The 18,657-nt window shown below is 39.3% G+C and overlaps 1 protein-coding gene across 1 annotated transcript; it reads left to right on the top strand.

The window, feature by feature from the left end:
- The first annotated feature begins 3,692 nt into the window (after positions 1–3,692).
- Positions 3,693–18,178, top strand: LOC142409213 (uncharacterized). Its single transcript, XM_075500485.1, has 5 exons — positions 3,693–3,927; positions 8,799–8,950; positions 11,213–11,351; positions 13,370–14,065; positions 17,960–18,178. Exons 3-5 carry the CDS (start codon positions 11,214–11,216, stop codon positions 18,176–18,178), a joined length of 1,053 nt encoding a protein of 350 aa, XP_075356600.1. The 5' UTR covers positions 3,693–3,927; positions 8,799–8,950; position 11,213.
- Positions 18,179–18,657: the final 479 nt, after the last annotated feature.

Below are 18,657 nucleotides of genomic sequence, written 5' to 3' on the forward strand. Positions count from 1 at the left end.
AGTTTAGAAAATCAGTCCTAGCCCTCTTCCCTGGAGCAATGCAAGTTGCATGCTGCTTTAAGTAAAGATGGTAACTCAACAGCCTAACCGTTAGAGGATTAAGCTATGGTTTAAAACTATTGAATATTTACACAGTCTTTTTGTTGTTGCTGTTGCTGTTGCTGTTGTTGCTTTGTTTTGTTTTGTTTTGTTTTTTAAACTGAAAATACACAATGTTTTTACCTCTACAATTTTTCCAAGTTTTTTCTTCTTTGGAATCTGTTGTGAATTATGTTCATGGAATCTCCTCATAGTAGGAGATGCAGTTTAATCAACCCCCTTGAAACTGCTATCGAGTACTGTACGATGAAGAAACATGATGACAATAGTTGCCCAAAAAAGCTATTACATTTACCTTACATTAAGCTTGAAACAGTGTTTTCTTCTGCCCAGATCACAAGTACTTTTGAAAAATCAGACCTGTATTAACATGGGTTCTTTTGGGGGTTTATTCAGCTCCCAGTATGTTCAGTTATCATCTTTCTGTTGATGCTCTTGGGAACTGGCTCTGGTCTTTCATTACTGGCATTGCTGCATATGTTTTATATTTTGCAATAAAATCATGATACATGCAGATGGGTGGAATGTGATCCAAGGGTATTATTGATTTATTACAAGCGCAGTAGCTTTCTTTTGGTTGCTAGATGGGTGTTGAAAATGAGTGGAAGTTGAGCAATATTTTTACAGCATTTTGAGCATTCCTTTTAAAATTTCCTTTATTTTGTCAAAGATTGAGTATATCCTTATAGAGATGTGTTTGAAGAAAGGAGAAGCCTTGTGGCACACTATTCACCTTACCACAGTTTGAGTTGAATTTTCTGTTCTGTGGAGATTGGAAAGGACAGATGGTATTTTGCTTAATGTAAGTTTGAAAGAGTAATGTTAAAGGAAGTTACCAAACTATTGTCTTTGAGTTTCATCCAGCTTTTTTACTCCAGTCCTGGTTAGAGGTGCTAACATCTGGATGAACATATTTGTTTTTAAATACTGTGAAAAGTATACTGGCCAAGTTTAGAGACACTTTATAAACATTCTATAAACTTAGTGAGATCACCAGCATTTTTAAAATTCCATTTAAAATATTTTGAAATACTGTTAGTTAAAAAACTTTTATGAGTTCAAGGCTTAGGCCTGATCTATAGGCTTCCATGCTGATATAGCTAATAGTATTATGGGTCCCCTTTGGAAAAAAAAAAAAAAAGAAAAAAAAAATTACAAGTATAATTAGTCTCTCGAAAATACATTGTGCTGATATAACCTGCTATTCTTCCTGTTAACAGCAACTATTTAAGTAGTTAAATTCAAGCTTGGTGACAAGCATTTTGAGGGGATAACACAGGGATAGTGTCTGTGTAGCCATATAGCTACTCAACTCTCACATTTCTAAGGAGTGCACATCATATTGGGGTGCTAGTGTGGAGGGCAATTGCCTTTAACTCATATTGCCAGAGGTGAATCTGTCTCTGATTAATGGAACACAGCAAAGCCTATTTTAAGAGACTTAACTATAGTTGGACTCTTGAACATTGTTCAATATTTCACGCAAACCATGGTTTACTGATAGTAATTTTGGTTCTTGTTATTTTGAAGCTAATATAAAACTCTGAGAAAGAGATTGTGGTGTCTGTGAATTTAGGGCTGGATGCCAACACTTATTTCTAAATTAATGTTATCTATCTAAAGCTCAGCAGACTTTTTCTTTTTTTATTGTTTTTGTTTTCTGTTTTTGTTTTGTATACAGGCTATTAAAAGAACCTATGGAGTGAACAGCTGAGTCCATGTGCAAAAATATAGAAAATATTTATTGAGCAGCTTTAAATTGGTGCATTTTTTTCATAAAACAGTTTGCATAATACTTGAAGCTGCAAAATATTTGAATTTAAAATTAGAGATTTTTTTAAAGATATAGCTTCAAGCTGGAATGATTTGATGATCAAATAAGGACCAGCACATCATAAACACTGAAAAAAATATAAGCAGAATTTACACTCTCACACCAATCAAACACTGGAAAAAATACAAGTGCAATTACTGGCTGCTATGTGAACTGTTATCTACCAAATGGTTTTCTTACAGTACTGAGATCTTTGTCTCCATACTGCATGCTTTCAAAAAACGTGGTTTGCATTTCACCCAGGAAACACAGAATCTCCTTTTTAATATCTATATAAAAAACCTAAGTGTTTGACAATAAGTTCTCTATAGTAAATAGCTGACAGGAAAAAAACTGTTCAAAGTTGGAAACAAATAGAGATTTACAACCCCGCAGTGGTAAAATTCATATTAAATTCATAAGTTGGAAATCCACAGATGGAGAAAAGACGGGTTTTGGAGAAAGGCAAGATGGTAGATCGAACTAAGAAAACTGTGAAGTGGGTAAGAACTGCATGGGAGAAATGATTTTTTGAATGTTTCTTGAAAATTAAGGCAATAACTTGTAAAGATAGCACTGGGAGAAGGGAAGATCCCGAGGTGGCCTGAGAGGTCAGGAAAAGAGAATGCACGATGTGCTGTGCTCAGTTATCTCTTTAAGAAGAAAGAAGGGCTTGAAGAAATGGGTGTGTAGACAAATGTGATAAGCAGAGAAATAGTTGGAAATAAGTATCTGGAAATCATGGCATCTTCCCAGGTAAAACAAAAAAATGTTGACATTAGCCACCAGGAAGAAAAATGGCACAACCTCAACCAGCAGAGGTAGATAAACAGTCAAAGACATTGACCACCTGAACTGCAAGAAAAATTCTGGGCAAAGCACAGATTGAAAAACTGAAAGTTGAAAAGAGTTGTTTAAGATGGACAATGGTTAGAAAATTCAAAAAGGTTAGGCTTTTCTTTCAAAGAGGGAAAAGCAAATCATTGTTTCAGAGCTGGAAAGGCAATATGAATAAATAGATAATTTTAATCATTTCTGGAACGTTGAGGCAAACTGAAAATATTGAGCACAATATTAAAAGATAACTTTCTTCTCCCTTGCATTTTCTTGAAAATCATCTTTGTGTTAAAAGGGCTACATAAAAAGCTACAGAGAAGCAAGTCTACTCCCATGGACACGCTGAACTCCAACATGAACGTAGAGTGGAATAAAATGGTTATGATAATACATCAGATAAAGTGGAAATTACGATTGAAAAAAATAACATAAGGCAAAGAACAATCAACGCAGCACAAAGCAAGCTGAGGAAAAGATTTGTCATAGCAACTGAATATCTCACTGTTGGAGGTGCAGGAATCAGCCTCAAAAGAAGCCAGTTTTCTCAGATAATTTTTAGGCTCTGAAGTAGGACCAGAGATGTACTCTTCACAAAGAATCACCAGACAAGATCATTTACCTGCTGAAGGAGATGAGGCACTCCACAAGATTAATTCAGTCAGATGCAGCAAACTGGCTTGCGTGAGGGTCTGAATAACCCTGTTTCCTGGTACAAAGCACAATTCAAATTGGAAACAAGGATCATGCACAAGTTTGGAAACTCGATCCCCAAAAGAATGTGTTGCTCACAATGTGTCGTTCAAAAGGAACAGAGAATGTGTTTTCAAATACAGATTTTTCATGTTTTAGTTAAAGCTTTTAGCGGTGTGATGACAGAATGTGGAAAAATGAGGTCTTCACTGCAAAAGGAACAGAGTTTTGGCATTACTCTGAAGAGAAGGACCATAACTGGAGATAAAAAGAGCTTGGGAGCCAAACCAGGTGCTGATGGAGGAACAGAAATTGGAAAGTGCGATTCACTTGGCAAAGAAACACTCTTTCTTCTCATAGTCATAGTTTTGCTCATCGCTGCTTTGGAAATAAAACTATAAGCACAAACATGGGATGGTCGCAGCATGTGGCTGCAATGGTAAGCGCACTGCAGAAACAGGAGGTGGTCTTGTTACAAAGCAGAAAAGGTATGAGCAGTTTTGTTTTCTTATTTTTGTAAGTGTTTTGTTACATAGTAATTCACATGTGACAGTTTTCTCAGAAACTGGCTGATTTGGGTGACATTTTCTATGACATTCATGATATTTTTATTCTGTGCTGAGCTAGCAGAATTTGTAGTTTTGGAAAACTTTTCAGTCTTACTATCCATTGCATATTGATATTTATTGTAGAGCTGGGAATAGATATAATGACTGTACTCAGTCCATGCAAGATGCTGGGCATGATTTTCACTTTCTGTGACACAGGTTTTCAATCATCTCTCCCAGCTGTATAAGCGAAAAAGGAAACAGTAAGTTTCTCATTTCTGATATCAGTCGTACCGGCTTTCCTGGTTTTATGCTGAAGTACTCTGCAGTTTTCAGGATGAAGCATTAGAAGTGTAGAAGCCTAATGGATCATGAGGTTTGAGATCAGCTTTAGAAATCATTGTATTAACTTTCATTATATCTATATCAGTGAATAAAAGTGCACTTGTAAACAAGAACATGTAATAGAAATAGAATAGAATCAGAATGATAGACTAGTTTGGGTTGGAAGGGACCTTTACAGGTCATCTAGTCCAGCCCCCCTGCAATGAGCAGGGACATCTTTAACTAGATCAGGTTGCTCAGGGCCCCGTCCAGCCTGACCTTGAATGTTTCCAGGGATGGGGCATCTACCACCTCTCTGGGCAACCTGTTCCCTCCACCCTCATTGTAAAAAATTTCTTCCTTACCTCTAGTCTAAATGACAGAATCACAGAATCGTATAGGTTGGAAAAGACCTTTAAGATCATCGAGTCCAACTGTAGACCTAACACTACCAAGACCAGCACTATACCATGTCCCTAAGCACCTCATCCAAAGGTCTTTTAAATACATCCAGGGATAAAAGTCTACCCTCTTTTAGTTGAAAAATATTATTCCTTGTCCTATCGCAACAGGCCCTGCTAAAAAGTCTATCCCCATCTTTCTTATAAGCCCCCTTATAAGAAAGGTTGCAATAAGATCTCTCTGGAGCCTTCTCTTCTCCAGGCTAAACAACCCCAACTCTCTCAGCCTTTCTTCATAGGAGAGGCATTCCAGCCCTCGGATCATTTTCGTGGCCCTCCTCTGGACCCGCTCCAACAGCTCCATGTCCTTCTTGTGCTGAGGACTCCAGAGCTGGACACAGTACTCCAGGTGGGCTCTCACCAGAGCAGAGGGGCAGAATCACCTCTCTCGACCTGCTGGCCATGCTTCTTTTGATGCAGCCCAGGACACGGTTGGCCTTCTGGGCTGCGAGCACACATTGTCAGCTCATGTCCAGCTTTTCATCCACCAGTAGCCCCAAGTCCTTCTCTGCAGGGCTGCTCTCAATCACATCATCCCCCAGCCTGTATTGATACCGGGGGTTGCCCTGACCCAGGTGCAGGACCCTGCACTTGGCCTTGTTGAACCTCATGAGATTCACACAGGCCCACTTCTCCAGCTTGTCCAGGTCCTCTGGATGTCATCTCATCCCACAGGCGTGTCAACCGCACCACTCAGATTGGTGTCGTCTGCAAACTTGCTGAGGGTGCACTCGATCCCACTGTCTATGTCATTGATGAAGATATTAAACAGCACTGGTCCCAGTACAGACCCCTGAGGGACGCCACTTGTCACTGATCTCCACCTGGACATTAAGCCATTGACCACTACCCTCTGGATGCAACCATCCAACCAATTCCTCATCCACCGAACAGTCCACCCAGCAAATCCATATCTCTTCAATTTAGAGAGAAGGATGCTGTGGGGGACCGTGTCAAAGGCCTTACAGAAGTCCAGATGGACAACATCTGTAGCTCTTCCCTTGTCCACTGATGTAGTCACTCTATCATAGAAGGCCGTTAGGTTGGTCAGGCAGGATTGCCCTTGATGAAGCCATGCTGGCTGTCTCGAATCACCTCCCTGTCCTCTATGTGCCTTAGCAGAGCTTCTAGGAGGATCTGTTCCATGGTCTTCCCAGGCACAGAGGTGAGGCTGACAGGTCGGTAGTTCCCAGGGTCCTCCTTTCTACCCCTTTTAAAAATGGGTGCAATGTTTCCCTTTTTCCCATCACCTGAGTACCATGACTTTTCAACTATCATGGAGAGTGGCTTGGCAACTACATCAGCCAGTTCCCTCAGGACTTTGGGATGCATCTCATCAGGTCCCATAGACTTATGTATGTTCAGGTTCCTCAGGTGGTCACGAACCTGATCTTCTCTTACAGTGGGAGGGACTTTGCTCCCCCAGTCCCTGTCTTGCAGTCCATCCACTTGAGAGGTGTGGGAAGAGAGGTTGCCAGTGAAGACAGGCAAAGAAGTTGTTGAGTACCTCAGTCTTCTCCTCATCCATTGATACAAGTTTGCCACTCTTGCTCATCAGGGGGGGTACACTTTCTTTGACCTACCTTTTCTGGCTGACATACTTGTAGAAGCCCTTATTATTCCATGCATCCCTTGCCAAGCTCAGCTCCAGCTGAGCCTTGGCCTTCCTGTCCCATCCCTACACAACTGGGCAGCGTCCCTATACTCTTCCCAGGATACCTGTCCCTGCTTCCACTGCCTGTGCATTTCCTTCTTGCCCTTTAGTTTGACCAGCAGGTCTCAACTCATCCGTGCCCGTCTCTTGCCTTCCTTTCCTGATATCTTACACCTGGGTATTGAGAGCTTTTGTGCTCTGTGGAAAATGTCCTTAAATTTCTGCCAGCTCTGTTCTGCTCCCTTGTCCCTGTGGACAGTTTCCGAGGGGGTCCTATTGACTAACTCCTTGAAGAGCTGGAATTTTGCTTTCCTAAAATTCAGGGTCCTGACTTTACTTTTTGTCTGACCCATATCCCTCAGGACTGCGAATTCCACCAGTGCATGGTCACTGCAGCCCAGGCTGCCTCCAATTTTGATGTCACCAATTAGCTAACTTGCGTTGGTGACCAACAGGTTCAGTATCGCATCCCCTCTAGTAGAGCTGTCTATTACCTGGCTTAAGAAGTTATCCTCAATGCGACCAGGAGTCTCCTGGATTGCCTACAGCTTGCCTTGCTACTTTTCCAGCAGATGTTGGGGTGGTTGAAGGCCCCAAGCAGGACAAGAGCCTGTGAGCATGATGCCTCCTGTAGGCATCATGAGTAGAAATCAGTGTAATGATTTTAAGTGTCAGTTTATTTCCTGGTCCATCCTCTCCATTTTTACCTGTTAGCTACTTTCTGCAAAATATACCACTACAAATTTTTCTTTTTACAGCTTATGAGTTGGATACTAGACTGGGCCAGAGATGAAAATGACATTAACTTGGCTTCCACTGTAAATTGTTAATAAGCAGAGTAACAATGTCTGCTATTCTTATATATTCCTTTTGCAGTGGTGTTCAGGGATGCCCATTGTCGGGGAGCACGATGACTATTCTCTTTGAAAATAATAAATACAGAGAAAATATTAATGTCTCAAGGAGCTAAAAATCAAAGATACTGTTCCATTTTGCAAATTATACAGGCCAGGGGAGGGCCATGATTATGTTGACAGGCCTCAGGAATGCGTGATCTCTGAGGAGGGGCTGGGCTTGGTAAGTCTAGAGAAGATCACAAAGTGGTTTGAACTTTGATGTCCATGTGGATTTATACTTTGTCTTTCCACACTTGTAGCTTTTAAGTATGATGGCTTCTCAAGGGACTGAGGAGTGGCTGAATCTTTTCAGCTCTATGTCCTTGTGTGGCTGACATGAGGCCAGTGAGTGATACAATGGGCCAAAATAATGAAATTTTATGTAACTCACCATATGTGTGAACAGTACATATCAAAACATAGGACAATAAGAGAAGAACTGTTTGTTTAATTTTTTTTCACTGTTTTTGTGCTATTTTCTACTCTTCAGTGGCAAAATTAAATGTTACTTTTTTCTTCTTCTTCTTTGCCCTGTAGACTCAGCATTTGTTTACAAAAAAAAAAAAAGAAGGAAAAAAGTAATTGCATTATTTCCTGGAGAATATGTCCAAAGTGGTTGAATTCCAATTACAGATCCCATTCCAAATCAATACAAATGTAGCAAAAGCAAAGGCATTTCACAGATGCCAGTTACAGGCCTATACTTACTGAAGAGAGATTCTGTAAATCTGTAAATAAAAGGTGAACTGCAGGCTGAAGAACTTTTAGAGCTATTGCTAAAAGAGGCAAAGGAAAAGAACCAAATTTAGCTTGCCTTCCCAAGCCCAAGGTTAAAAATTCCTTTTAGGCATGGTTTCATAGCCTATCAGAGGTGAAGTAGACTTTTAAGTGAAATACTGAATGCAGAATTCCAAAATACCAGTTAAATATACTGAATGTTTCTCTGAAATAGTCATAGATTGCCTTTTGAATAGGAAATATCCTTTTTTAATCTTACATCTTGAAACAATAAAAATATCATACATTTATCCAAAATAAGTACGATTTTTTTTGTGATAAACATACTCAATTTTATGAACTTCTCAAGCAGAAAATTATCCTCTTTTCAAAACTTTGATGCCTAATTCCTTCATGAATTAGTCTAATTGAATCTTTTATGGAGATCTCATGCTGTGAACTGCAGCTCCTTTCATACATGCTGAATTACTTTGGGGCTAATGAAATGAGACTTTCTCATAAATAATAAATGTGTTCAGAATCGAGAAGGACTGTTCATTTGATCATCAGAGGCTTAGACTCATTTATTGCGTGGTTAGACTGCAGTACACTGAGAACCTAATAATTTGGTGTTTGTTCATCATGGACCCTTCATCTGGGAGAGAACAAGAATTTTGTTACAGTATTAAAATGCCCAGTAATGAAGGATTTGATATCCTGAATTTCAATTTTAAAATTGATACTTCTTGGATTTTCCAGGAATTAGAAGATGCAAGCAAACCTGATGAACAAGTAAACAATGCTGGAGAAGAGAATTTGAACCTCAGAATAAAAGAGCTGGAAAAGTCGGAGCAAAAACTAAAAGGTGTTTTAGAGGACTACAAGGAGTCAGATTCTGTCCTAAGAAATAGGTAAATAAAAAGGTTTTTTGCATTCAAAATTAATGTGATGTGACAAATGTACTCTTCCCTTTGCCCAATGTACTGGCTGTCAAATGATACACACAAAACTAGCAAAAAGAAAGACTTTGTGAGTTTTTAGGGTGCCTGATATAAGGGTGCATGTATAAGTGTTTTGTGTAGCTGTCAGAATAGAAATGCAATATTCAATTTTTTGTTTTTATTATTTAAATTGGATTTACAGCATGATCTAAAATCTTGTAGCAAATAACCAGACAGGTTTCTCAGGATGTTTCATTCTTAAATATTCATAAGGTGTAGATTCTGCTTGTAAAATATATTCCTTTCCTTTTAAGTTGAGTTAATTTGGAATTTTGTGTTGCAAAAAAAGTCCCTTGTTTCAGAAAGCTTCATATAGTTTAGTATGTTAATGCTAATCATTACAGTAACTAAAGGTGCCATTAAGCATTAATTATGTAGTTGACTAGAATAATAAGATCAAGTTTTTGATAGTCAGCAACTGCACTGTTCTAAACAAAGCCAAATAGTTAAAAGGATAGAAAATATAAATGGCATTCAAAACAATTATTTGTGTAATTTCTTAATTGCTTTGATTCATCAAGGGATTTGGCCAGAAATGTTTTAATAATGGGCTTTTTGTCAAAATAATAATGAAACTTTTTTGAAATAGAAGCTTTTGTAGGAATAGGCATATTTTAACAAAGATTTCAGGGAGAGGAAGATGGGAAGAACTTTATTTAAAATCGAAGCAGAGAAAGTATGAGAGAACAGTTCAAGGAGAGCAAGTGACCAGCTGAAACTTGCCTGGGGTATACGAAACCCATTTTCAGGGATCTTAGCTAACCAGTAGAAAGAAAAGCTATCCTGTGCCTGAAGTTCTTGTGGCTGAAGCACAGACAGACAAGATGAGGAATGATGTGGAAGGCAGAACTGCTGGAAAAACCAGAGAAGCAGAGTCAGTAGCTGTGACTAGCCAGGGCAGAGTTTTGGGCTGACGTGGCCCAGTTTCCTTTGATACCAGTGTTAGGCTACGCAGTGCCTGTGGTGGGGAGGACCTCGTCAGGTTCACTTTGATATGAATAGGCACTTATTTAATGATGTGTTTTCTGTCTTAATCCTGTTCCTTCAGAAATATGTTGTTATGTGAGATTTTTGAATGAAGGTAGTGTTGTCATGCTGGGATGGAGGTAGCAGGAAATTTTGGCAGGTAGGGCAGTAAGACAAAGCTAGAAGATAGAAATGAGCAGGGGAGCCGAGTGAAGACTGTTGAAAGTTGAGTGAAGGAATTCAAGGAAGAAGATATGGTACAGCACAGTCCTGAGGGGCACAGGGGGTAATGTGTGCATCTCTGAGATGAGAAAAGAGGAGGTTTTAGTACCTGCTGCAGGAGATGAAAGGCTGGAAAAAACATTTCCTTAACCAGAAAAGGATGTTTTGGAATTCACAACTGTTTAAAGCATTGAGAAAATTTTGCTATATAGGCTGAAAAGGGAAGAAAAACCTTAAGGAGAACATGAAGCTTGCTCTCCTAAGATTATCTTAGGTATTCCTATTCCTCCTGTGTAGAGGAACCCCATCACATCACACCACATCATCTTACAATACCATTTTAATAGCAACAGGCGAAGCAACCATGTATTTTGTCAAAATCCAGCTTTGTGGGCGAAGTGAATACAGTTATGCATTATAGGTTTCAGTACCCACTGTGAGGTATGTTACAAGTAAGATGTTTTCCCTTCAGCCAGTAAAACACATAGTTACTTGCAGGTTACCTGTAAACTTGTAGATTACCTGTAATCTTAATTTTGATGGGAAACATTTACCATCATCATAAAATTTGAATTTGCTAACCATGAACCTAGGAAAATCCTATGATCAAAATCCTAGATACATGTAGAGACCAAAGTGTTGTGGTTGTCTTTATGGTAAGTTGGTACTTCATATAGTGTGCCAAGCTTCAGTGAACATTAATCTTGTAAATGTGTTTGCTTATGGTTTTCCAGCAGAGAGTGAATGAACGTAGACATTGCCTTTAACAGTTTTGAGAGTCACCAGCCTAATGGGCAAACCCCAGTAGACTTGTTAAGAATTAAGTGTTTAATTATTAGTGATCAACAATTTGTTACTATTTTATTGTTGGGAGAAAAATGGAAAACTAAAGATAAATTGATGCATTGCTGATGACTGCTTATCCATCTGGAACTGTACTGTGTGATATTCACTTAGCAAAGATCTTCATTCTCACTACCACAGGATGAAAGAGCTGGAGCTGTCACACAAAACACTTCTTGTGACAACTGATCAACTAAATGTGAAGTTGCACCAGGTTGAAAATGCAAATGTGCGTGTTAAAGGGAAACTGCGAGACATTCGGGAGGACCTGATCAACTTGGTGAGGAGGATATTGTTTCAAATGACCTAGTTTAGCTTCTCTTTGTGGTAATAATTTATAAGTCAATCTGATCTCCAGTGACCTCTCTGTTTTTAAGCAATAAATAATCTCAGCCTTTCTCTTTTTCTACAACCAGAGGAATCAGAGGAACTTTTCAGTCTTTTTTGCCCCACTTTCTGTTTCTCTAATGCTTTTGGCAGCTCTTATTCCCGAATGAGGGCCCTTGATCTTTGGTATATATGGTCCCACTTTCTTCTTTCTCCCCAGAACCCACTCAGCATACTCCTCCTCCCTAGGTCAGACTTTATCTTTCTAGCCCCATAATAAAGCATTTTTTTTATTCCCTACCATATGCGATACAACAGCACAACACAGGTAACACAGCCTGTTTTCTGTATAAAATGCAGTGCTCCGCCTGTCATCTGACTCTTGAATTGCTCACGCATTTTCAAGCTGGGCCCCACCTGCTGTTGCATCTGCTTTAAGCTTCCTGCTTAACTTTGTGTCCTCTTCCAGCTTTCCCAGATTGGTTTGGGTCTTGCCTTCTTTCCTGTGACGCACTGTCATGTGGGCCACCGCTCTGCAGAGCCCTGCCGGTGCTGGTGCGAGCCCTCCTCTGCAGGGTGCCCTTCCCTGGAGCAAGCTGACCTGCTCCCTCATTGCCAAGAACGTCCCACTGCCGATTTCATGCCCTCGCAATTCCCTCTCCCTGTGTCTGTTGTGAAATTGTCAGCTCTGCAGTGGAAAGCCTTCAGTTCTCCCAAGTGCTAGTACCTCTTCACATAAATGCTTTGTATCAGAAAGGTCAGCTCTTGGCTGATAACACATATAATGGGCATTTTTACCCAGTTTGCACAGCTCATTGGATGGATCCATGAAAATATTGAAGGAATGAAAGTTGTTCAGGGGCGGTCTACAGTGAACAATGTCTTTTGATTCTGTTTATCACTATTGTCTCAGCATTTTAACAAAGTTGAATAATCTGACAGGATGCTAGTACCAGGCAATACGACTCATAAGTACGAACAATAGTCTTTGTTTTTTTATTTAAAAGTGAAATGTGTTTTTCAAGAACTCAGGAAGCTTAGACATATGTATATTCCCATCAACAGTTAATCAAACTATTTATCCCACACCTACCTGACTTTGCATAACATTTCAGCCTAGTGTTCCTCCTGTCCTGTCCTTGCTGGTGAACCCCTCAGACAGGAAAATGGAGATCAAAGACTGACCATTCCTGTCCTTGAAGAAATACAGTAATGTCTCTGTGCCTTCAGTCTTGCTTCAAAGTTGGCAAAATGGCACTATGATACTGGTGGGTCTTACTCTGCTCAAACAAGGGCAGCATGTGAATCATGAAAGCCTCCTCTGTCTTTCATTGCCATCTTTCACCTCTGTATGTCTCTGTGTTCAAACCCACTTTGGTGCAAATGAAAATACCAAAGTCTTTCTCAAACTGATTCAAAAGGCATCTGTTCCTTTCTCCTTTTCCAGGGGGTTCATAAAAGGAGCTGACAGATGACAGGTATAGTGAAGGGCAAAGGGCAAAAGCTTGGTCTCCGAAAAGTGCATTTTATGTTTTCTAGAATAGAACCACAGCTTCTCTGCCTGTAAGATCTCAGTGCTACACTACTGTCAGTGTTAACGATATGTTACTGATATGTTCAGAGCTGGTTGTACGAATTCCAGTTCAAAGGTTTATTTTGATTTAGTATGTACTATAAAATATGCAAAAGGAAGTGTTTAAAAACTTCCTTTATTTTATATAGTAGTAGTTGTGGGTGAGATTGTGTTTTGTTTGTTTCCTACTGAGATGTTTCAGTGATGGCTGAAATGACAAAACAGTAGGTCAGTTTTGCTCTAAATGCAGGATTTTACTGGCTTTAAAAACCTTCTACTTATGTCATTCCTGAGTTTTCAGAAAACAAGGGCAGAATTATTGCAAAATTAAGAAAAATGGTAAGGGAAGAGGAGATTTAGTATTAAGATGTTAACCGTACAACTCACTGAAATTGTAGGTTGAAAACCAAGAAAAGTCAGAGAAGAAGCAAAAGAAAAAATTACGTTGGCTTCAGGAGCAGCTGAAGACAAAAGAAGATGAAATAAAAATCCAGTCAGAGTATTTTGAGCACTACAAACAAAGACAGAGACAACAGACAGCAGTGCTGAGAGAAAGGGAATGTTACCTTCAGGGTGAGGTATCTCGGCTGGAAAAGCAAGTCCTAGATCTTAGTGCCCATATTGCTCTTTTGACATCTGAGTTAGAAGAGGGAATGGTGCAGTATCTCCAGCAGAAGCTGGAATCAGCATTCAGTGGGACTCAGGGCTATAAACACTCTGACGTGGAAGTAATGGAACTGAAAACTTGCATTGAAAAGGTGGAGCATGACATGAAAAGCCACCTCGAGACATTTCAGCAAAATCTGAAGTTCTTAAGGGAAAAAGAGGAGGACAACAGAAGAGAACAGGCAGACCTGCTGACTGAACTCCAGTGCTCTCAGGACACTGAAGACTTTCTCAGAAGACAATTGGAAGAATCTTGCCATCATGTGTATAGTCTGAAATTATCGGAAATCAAACTACAGGAAAAAATGGAAGAGCTTTTGGATGAAAATAAGGCTTTAAAAGATCAAGGTAGGGTTAAGTTGAAAAAGAAGAAGGAAAAGGACTCACGACTTACAAGACCGGAGAATGGAGACAACAGTGTTGACCTGGTAAGTAAAAATAAGGCAAAATATAATTAGCTTTTGTCTTTATATTGCCCTGGATTACACTTGTCATTAGGTGTGCAAGCGAGATGCAAGTGTGAGGCGTTTTCCTTCCTGCATTTTTTTCCTTTTTTTCTGTTGATGCATTAGTACTTCGCAGTGTCTAATTCACACCCACCGGAATCAGCAGTTGGGGCTTCATTGCATCAGTGCTTTTATTAGGTGCACATGAAGGGCACTTCACAAATCTTGTTTCCTTAAGTTTTTAAGTGACATGCCCAAGGCAAAAGGTCTCAGTTGGCATTAGAAGTAGAGCCCAGAAGAACTTCTGAGACCTCTGTCTTGTGGACACCATTCAGTGGAGGAGTACTCATATGGTTGGGTGAGTTTTCACATGTTATTCATGCCCAAATGCTGAAGAAAAAAGCACAGCTGACAAGAAATCTTGTCTATGAGATTTTTCTGGATAATGGTAAACAAGGGAAGATGGATACAGTATTCATGACTGGGAGTGAGTTGAGATATTCAATGGTTTGCAGCTCCATAGCATTGTGATATGCCCTGAATACACTGAATAGGACTTGTTTGCTTCAAGCACTTCACGCCGGCTTTGCATGGGAAAGCTCTGCATATGCTGTAATACGGCATTCAGCTTCTGCCAATTCATGTTGCTGACAAAGAACAATTCTTTCCACAGAGAGGATTCAAACAAAGTTTTATTCTTTATGCACTGAGGTGGAGGGTATTTTTATTTCGAGGATTTGTTAAGTAAAGTGAAATCAGCTAAACCTCACACTCAGCTACCCCATTCACATTGTGACCAGATATCCCAAGAGCTCTCCTGATTTTAACTGCAGTTAACCGAGAGGTAGAGGGCATGAACAGAAACCCTTTAGTATAGGAGGACAATCACACTGTGAGTACTTCCAGAACTGGGAGAAGGTAGAGAGGATCTTTTGTCCATAAAAGCCTAGAGTAAGTAAAGACAAAGTTTTTAACCTGGTAGTTGAACACACCTTTGCAGACATAGTGATTTTGTACCATTAGTGGCTCTACAGTCCCAAAGAAGCGAGCTCCAGGAGGTTGTCTTTGTGTGAGAGAGAAAGAGTGGTAAGATCATCCTGCGGTAACTGGCAGCACATGGGTGACCTTTGTGGAGAGCTCGGAAGCTGTGCCTCACCGCACGTGTCTCTGTAGCTGCCCTGAGGTGGCAGAGGACTGACTGCTGTTGCTTATTTTTATACTTAGCCTGAAGCATTGCTACAGTTACTTTAACTAGGGAGTTCGCTTTTTCTTGGGAATGCAGAATAACGTTTGAAAATATTTGAAGATGTTTTTAGAGGGACTTGCACTGAGTTGTACACAGGTATAGCAACCAAGTGCACTATGAGGGGACTGCCCAAGTAAAATCAGGAGGAGTGAGAGCTTTCAGAGCCAGGGAATAAGTAGTGGAGAATTACTATCAGTTTGAGAAAATTGAGATAGGGAGAAAGTAAATGTTATTTGAAGGTGTGAAAGCAAGATATATCAACCGACTAGTTACCTGAGACTAATCCAGAAAGTCTTCAAGAAACAGGACCAAATCTCTTTCATTTTATGCTGTACCCAAATAAAAGGTTACTTTTTTCCTCTAAACAAAGTTTTCTAACCATTTCTTTTCTAAGTATCAATTTACAGCTGTGTTGTCGTAGAAGGTTACTGAGTCTCAATTACCCAGTCTTTGGTATAAATGAACAGGCCATAATTTGTGTTGAGCTGGTTTACTTTGTTCCGCTGCACAGTAGGTTGCATTCCTTAAATGCTGTGTATAGCATCAGCCGCATCAAATCTTATGTCTTCTGCATTTCTGGTTGATTTTCCTCCTCTTTTGGTACTGCTATTGATTCACTTGGATTTTTCTAGTAGAAAATGGCTTGAGATAGCAGGAAAAAATTTTCACTATCTATGATAAAAGGACGAGGGAGACCTCTGGTGTTGTATTGTAAAAATGAAGAGGGGTTTTTCCTCTCATCTTGTGTTTTACTAACACCAATTAAAATAGATTTTTGTAATCTCATTGCATTGGTCTTGTAGTATTCAAGCCAAAACAGTTACAAGAAAAATCCTATTTAAGCTCATCATACTCCATGAACAGCTATAAAAAAAAGAAATTGTATGCAATACAAGAAGGATTTTCATGCTGTTACTTTTCTGGAAAGCTGCTTGTATATGATTTTTCAGTGAAAGAGTGAATGGGATCATTTGCCTATTCCACAGCCAGGAAAAAAGCAGTTTGTGAAGACAGGCTTATCAGACCCCTGTGAAATACACAAGGTATGAGATTCCTCAGTAAATACCATATCATTGCCAAGCGCATCAGTTATTCTTGAAAACAAGCCTTGGTCATTATTGCATCTTCATGCAATAATATCAGATCCAATTAGGTGTTTTGCTCTGGTATTGTAGAGGTGAACCGAATCTCACAGAGGGGTGTAGTCACATAAATCTTGTTGGAAATTTGAATTTCCAATATTGGTGTCAGGATCCTGTCTGTAATATTCCAATTGCAGCCTATGCCTGAATGAAAAATGCATGAAAAAGCAGCTGGTACCATGTGGCTGTGTCTTGATTTGTCAGGCAGTTTCTAGATGAGAAGATTAGGGGTCTGTTGAAGGTGTCGGTGAAGGAAAAGCATGAAACAACAAAGGATCCACCTTTCTACAGTTTTCGCATGACAGCTGAGGTCTTGATTTCACAGTATAATGTTCCTGGCATCCAAGCATTGTATCTTTTACATAATTTTGTGTAACTTTATTTTAACAGAACCCACAAATCAATAAAGAAAAGATATCTGGGAAGAAATAAAGGCAAACTTGCAGGAAAGGAATGAGTGTGTTTCAAGGATAAACAGTAGCTTCAATATTACTGAGAAAATGAAGGAAGAAATCTTGGAAGTGTTGTGGTTTCTACTTAAGTCATACCGCCCAGTCAAGATCTCATAACAGAGCACTGTAATGTGGCAGCTGACTTGGGTTGAAGTCAGAATTATTCTCACTGGTGATCCTGTGGAAAATCAAGTGGCTTTTTCTGACTTACTATAGACTGAAGACTTTGAAGTCATTGCCTTTCCCATCCATATGTAATTTTAAAGCTGCAGCTCAGCCCAAAGGGACCAAGTTTGTTTGCTGCTGGCATTTGATGCAGAGCAGTTCAGGAAGACATAAGTGACTGTGTTGGCTTGTTTTCTGTGCTGTAGCTCTTTTGGCTACCACCTCAATTATGTGTTTTGTTGAGAAAATCAAACCTGAATCTTCTGTTCACTAAAAATGAGCATGGAGCATATGAAATGTGGCTTGCTGTGTTTCAAGCAATAAGGGTATCTGCTTTGCACCAGAAATTGTCACAATTTCCAAATTGAGTCAGGGAGTCAAGGTAAATGTCAAGAAGAGGATACGAAATTTACAATTAAATTATCAATGGAAAAGAAAATTTTATTCGGAATGATTATTCTACTTGGAGTTTTTCCAACCTAGGAAGAGTTGTCTTTGTAGCTGGGCATTGAACTATTAGTCTCATTCCCTACTTGATTGGACTTTCTTTTCTCTTTGTTCATGAGCATATAATTTAGTCTCTGTTCTGATAGTGTTCCATCTGTGATCTAACATACTACATGCTTATTACTCAGATTTTCTTCCTTAATTCTTTGCAAAGTATGAAGGAAACATTAGAGGGAAGTTTAAAACCACACCATTTACTAGAAAATGTTGGAATGAGAAAATGTATGAAATAATAGCAATTATAATGAAATAATGGGTTGTTTGAATGTAAAATAGCAAAGGAAATTTATGGGCCTGTTTTTCATATCGCGAACACTGTATATTGATAATCTGTTTTTTTCTTTTCCCTCCTTTTCCCATTAAGAATGGAGATCTAATCCAGGATGACATTCAAAATCTGAAATGGGGAGCAGTCTTGGATTCACTCAGAAGCAGAGCTACTCAAACTCCAGTTGTGCTGCTACATGCTAAAGAGTCTGGTATGAAAACAAACTGGAATTTTTGCTCTCATTTCTGTGCAATAAAAGTGAAGATGATTTCATTCATGTGGTGTGCAAGACTTAGAAGGTATAAGACCTTCTAAAAACCTCCTAATCTGGAAACTGTAGCTTGGGAAGGTGAAGCAATAACTATTTGCCAGTATGATACTAGCATTTAGATATGAGCTTTCTCAAGAAATCCTAGAACTTTCAAGAAGCTAGAGAGATGAGGAATTAGGGGATATTTCCCATGTCCTGGCTGAAGTATAGTGTTTGGGAATGCTGTGCAGCAGTCAGGTTTGCTTTTTAGACAAAACAACATGAAAGCTCTGATCTTGGCAAATTGTATCAAGTAAATTCTTCCAATATAAATTATTGGAAATTTTATAGCAAATTTCAGTGTATGCAAATGCAGACCTGCACTGAATTATTTTAACCCATAAGTTTAATCCATAAGTTTTCATCTACCCACTGTAATGAGATGTATTTTCCATTTTTAAATGCTTTGAGAACTGGGGGGGGACCTCAAATATGCCTTATTTTAGAGCCTAATACTTATGTTTTCTTGTGAAGTTTGTTTTCT

The sequence above is a fragment of the Mycteria americana genome, chromosome 4, assembly GCF_035582795.1.
Source record: "Mycteria americana isolate JAX WOST 10 ecotype Jacksonville Zoo and Gardens chromosome 4, USCA_MyAme_1.0, whole genome shotgun sequence".
Taxonomy (NCBI): Eukaryota; Metazoa; Chordata; class Aves; order Ciconiiformes; family Ciconiidae; genus Mycteria; species Mycteria americana.